Source organism: Wasmannia auropunctata, unplaced genomic scaffold (genome assembly GCF_000956235.1).
Source record: "Wasmannia auropunctata unplaced genomic scaffold, wasmannia.A_1.0 LD306961.1, whole genome shotgun sequence".
In the NCBI taxonomy this organism is placed as follows: domain Eukaryota; kingdom Metazoa; phylum Arthropoda; class Insecta; order Hymenoptera; family Formicidae; genus Wasmannia; species Wasmannia auropunctata.
The window spans coordinates 1-3,227 of NW_012055929.1; the positions used below are offsets into that span (position 1 = coordinate 1).

The 3,227-nt window shown below is 34.6% G+C and overlaps 1 protein-coding gene across 1 annotated transcript; it reads right to left on the reverse strand.

The window, feature by feature from the left end:
* Positions 1-5: 5 nt before the first annotated feature.
* LOC105461227 lies at positions 6-2,598 on the reverse strand (the record flags this gene model as incomplete). Its single annotated transcript, XM_011707729.1, has 5 exons — positions 2,594-2,598; positions 2,209-2,485; positions 1,399-1,526; positions 1,027-1,192; positions 6-230 (listed from the first exon to the last, which is right to left on the reverse strand). Coding segments are annotated over exons 1-5 (801 nt in total), but the record flags the coding sequence as incomplete, so codon positions are not given.
* Between the last annotated feature and the right edge of the window lie 629 nt (positions 2,599-3,227).

Genomic DNA, 3,227 nt, shown 5'->3' on the forward strand with positions numbered 1-3,227 from the left:
GATGTTATCATTCCATAACCAGCCCTTTGCCTTAAGGTAGCCTTTAGCTCCTCCATGGTGGGCGGTTGCGTCTTGCAGTTCAGTTGCCTCATAGTTACCGACAACGTGCCAAGGTATTCACTTAACAAAATATCTTTCTTGTTTTCAATGACATCCAGGGAAGGGCCTGTATCGAGAAAATATAGAAGATCGATTGCCGGTGATGTGTAAACGCTTAGTTGAAAGTCCACCTGTAATACCAAATAAATTTTTTCGATCAATATGTACGTCTCGTGAGTCTCCGGCAAATGGAAATGCAGGAGCACTCGAGCTTCTTTCTCCATAAGCATAGAGAAAAAAGCTCGAGTGAGACTCGTATTTAAAATTAAAATTGTGAGTTTGCTCGCGGATGACACGGCGAACAGTTGGCGGATCAAATTGGGTTTATTGCATTATTCAAATATCGTGCATTTTCAAGTATCTCATCGTCTTTTTCTCTTATTGTTAATCTTTTCTCTAAAGTTTGTGAAGAAACGGTTCTCGAATCCTGACTCAAGTGATAATTCTAGCAGTATAAATTCTTAATACTCTTTTGTGATGCACATTAGCACACATCAATACCATTAAATTGTCAATTTAATTCATATTACAATTTCAGTTTCAGTTTAGAAACTGCGTTTCAAGCTTGACATATAATTGACGCGCAATTTGCATGAACATAATAATGTATGTAATAAATCACGTAAAAATATGTATAATTATTGAGCATTATTGTTTTGACCACATATTAGTTAGAATAATTGTATATTTTATAAGTAAATATTTCTTGTTTCAACAATAGAAATAACAATATAAAAACAATATAGATTGTATCACATATATATGCAAGTATAAATTAGATTTCACAAATTATTTTATATAACCTTAATCTTTATTAGTTGCGATGTAAAGCCGCAATATTATAACAAATCAATGAGTACTCGAGTATTATAGGAAGCTTTATGATTTTTTCTAATACGATGATACGTGATTTTATAATGTACTTACAAAAATGTGATCAGTAGGATTGCCATCATTGTCATATTTAAACAACATATTGTTCAAGTGACAATCGCCGTGATTAATAACATTAAATTCATCCTCAGAGAGCTTGGTTGCATCTGCTCCTATTTGATATATGTGATCGGTGAGTTTAGCAATTTTTTCCGAGTATCTAGCAATAAAAAACATAAAATTATATAAAAGTCATGTAAATATAATATTTGCTCTAAACAACGCAATTTGTACTTATATTTGTCATTTTGTGCTTTACATGTTCAGTATTTTCAAAATATTTAAATGCATAGTTTATGTTATATAAAATGTTATTTTGGACACTAAGAAGTAGAACAATACTGCCGTTTAGATATGTAAATTTACTTTTTTACTTCTGGCCAGTTAGCAATCTCGTCTGCTAAACTTTTAGTGCTCATAATGAGAAAATCTAACAATTCCGGTTGTGGGGTGTTAAATACTCCTTTAGAATACATCTCTTTTTGCTTTGATTCCTAAAATATTAAAATACATTTGTTAAAAAGCTGTTATGGTTATTCATTTGATTAAATTATAAATTTGAAAAAGTAATATATTGTTTTGTACTGCGGATTAACAATTTAGAATGTCATTTAAATAAGGCTGTACATAAATGACAAAAACTCTACGATAAGAATTTTGATAATATACAATTTCTTAACGATTTTAGAAATTTTTTTAAAGAAATTTACGAGACAGACTTATTATAATTTTTAATATAAAATGTTTCAGTATTTCGATATTTTAAATTAGGATTTTACAAATGTAAAAAAACGTATTGCTGACAATTATTTAGGTATATAGATATCCCTTTAAAGCAAAGTTTCATAAATATTTAATGTATGCGCGTAAATCTTATGTAAATCTTTCGAATATGTTCGAATATTACTTGTCACGTTTTTAAGATATTTATAATAATATTAATAAATACTTTAAATAATAATATATTACAAAAACAATCTCATTGCAATGCGTTATTTATGAAATGCAATCAAAGATATTTTACATATTTCTCTTATGTGTTTAATATCAAGGGCTTATTAACGCTATTTAGCACTTGCACGGCTTTTAAATTTATATCATGTACCTCTGAATAATTGTATGGAAGCAATATATGCGACTGACAATGAATCGCACGTTATTGACGTGATAATTTACCTTCTCGCATATGGCTACGGAGGCTGCATGAAACCTGGCTATTCCATGAACCGCTAATACAGAATGACGTAGGTCAAGACCAGCCACACAATCGGTTGTGCGAAAGCCGAGAGGCGCGAGATCCTCCATTACCAGAAGCATAGGATTTTCATTTTGCACGTATAAACTCTTCCCACTTAAACGGTGCTTTGGCTTTAACAACTTATTCATTTTATCCAAGGTATCTGACATCATCGATATCTCAGTGTGAAACATACCTAATTGTGTAACCTGTACAAATTTATTTAATTGTGATATAAATGTCTAAATAAAAATTTGTGTGACATAACGATTTGGTTTACCGGATGGCAAATATATATATATATATATATATATATATACATACCTCATCTCGCCTGACAATTATATCCGAGATGGCATTTTTACGGAATTGGTAAGAAGTGCCGTTTCGCGTTTGTGCGTCCCTGCAACGTTTGCGGCTTCTTTGCGCTCTCGCTGTATTACGTTATTACCTAACGATCGTAATGGTTGCGACGATTTTCGGGGTAGTTCCGTGCCACGAAAACACCAGAGGCGGTTTACGATCCTCGGGTACTCGGAGTACCAAGAATCGACTCGTTCTCGTGAGCGCGGGCAATATCGGTCTTTCGCAGACGGTGAAACGCTTATTCTCCGTCTGCAATCAGCCGCCGATCGAACGCGTTGGCTTACAAGTCAATTAGGCCGTATTCTTGCCGGGGACCGAGAATTACTTTGAATATTGCCTCGCAATTAACCGCGGTCGACCATTGAGGAGTAATAGCGCGGGCACGCCGGCAGTTACGACTTCCACCGGCATGAGCGGATATTGCGGTGCCTTCATTCATTGCATTCCGTCGTCAAGATATACGCAACACGGGGCCGCGCTTAACGCGCATTACATTCGGCATTGTATTGGTGTTTCATGTAAGCCGCGGCATATCGAATCGCCACTGCGGCAATTCGTTCCGATCGCAAAGATCGCATCGATGCACGTTCGG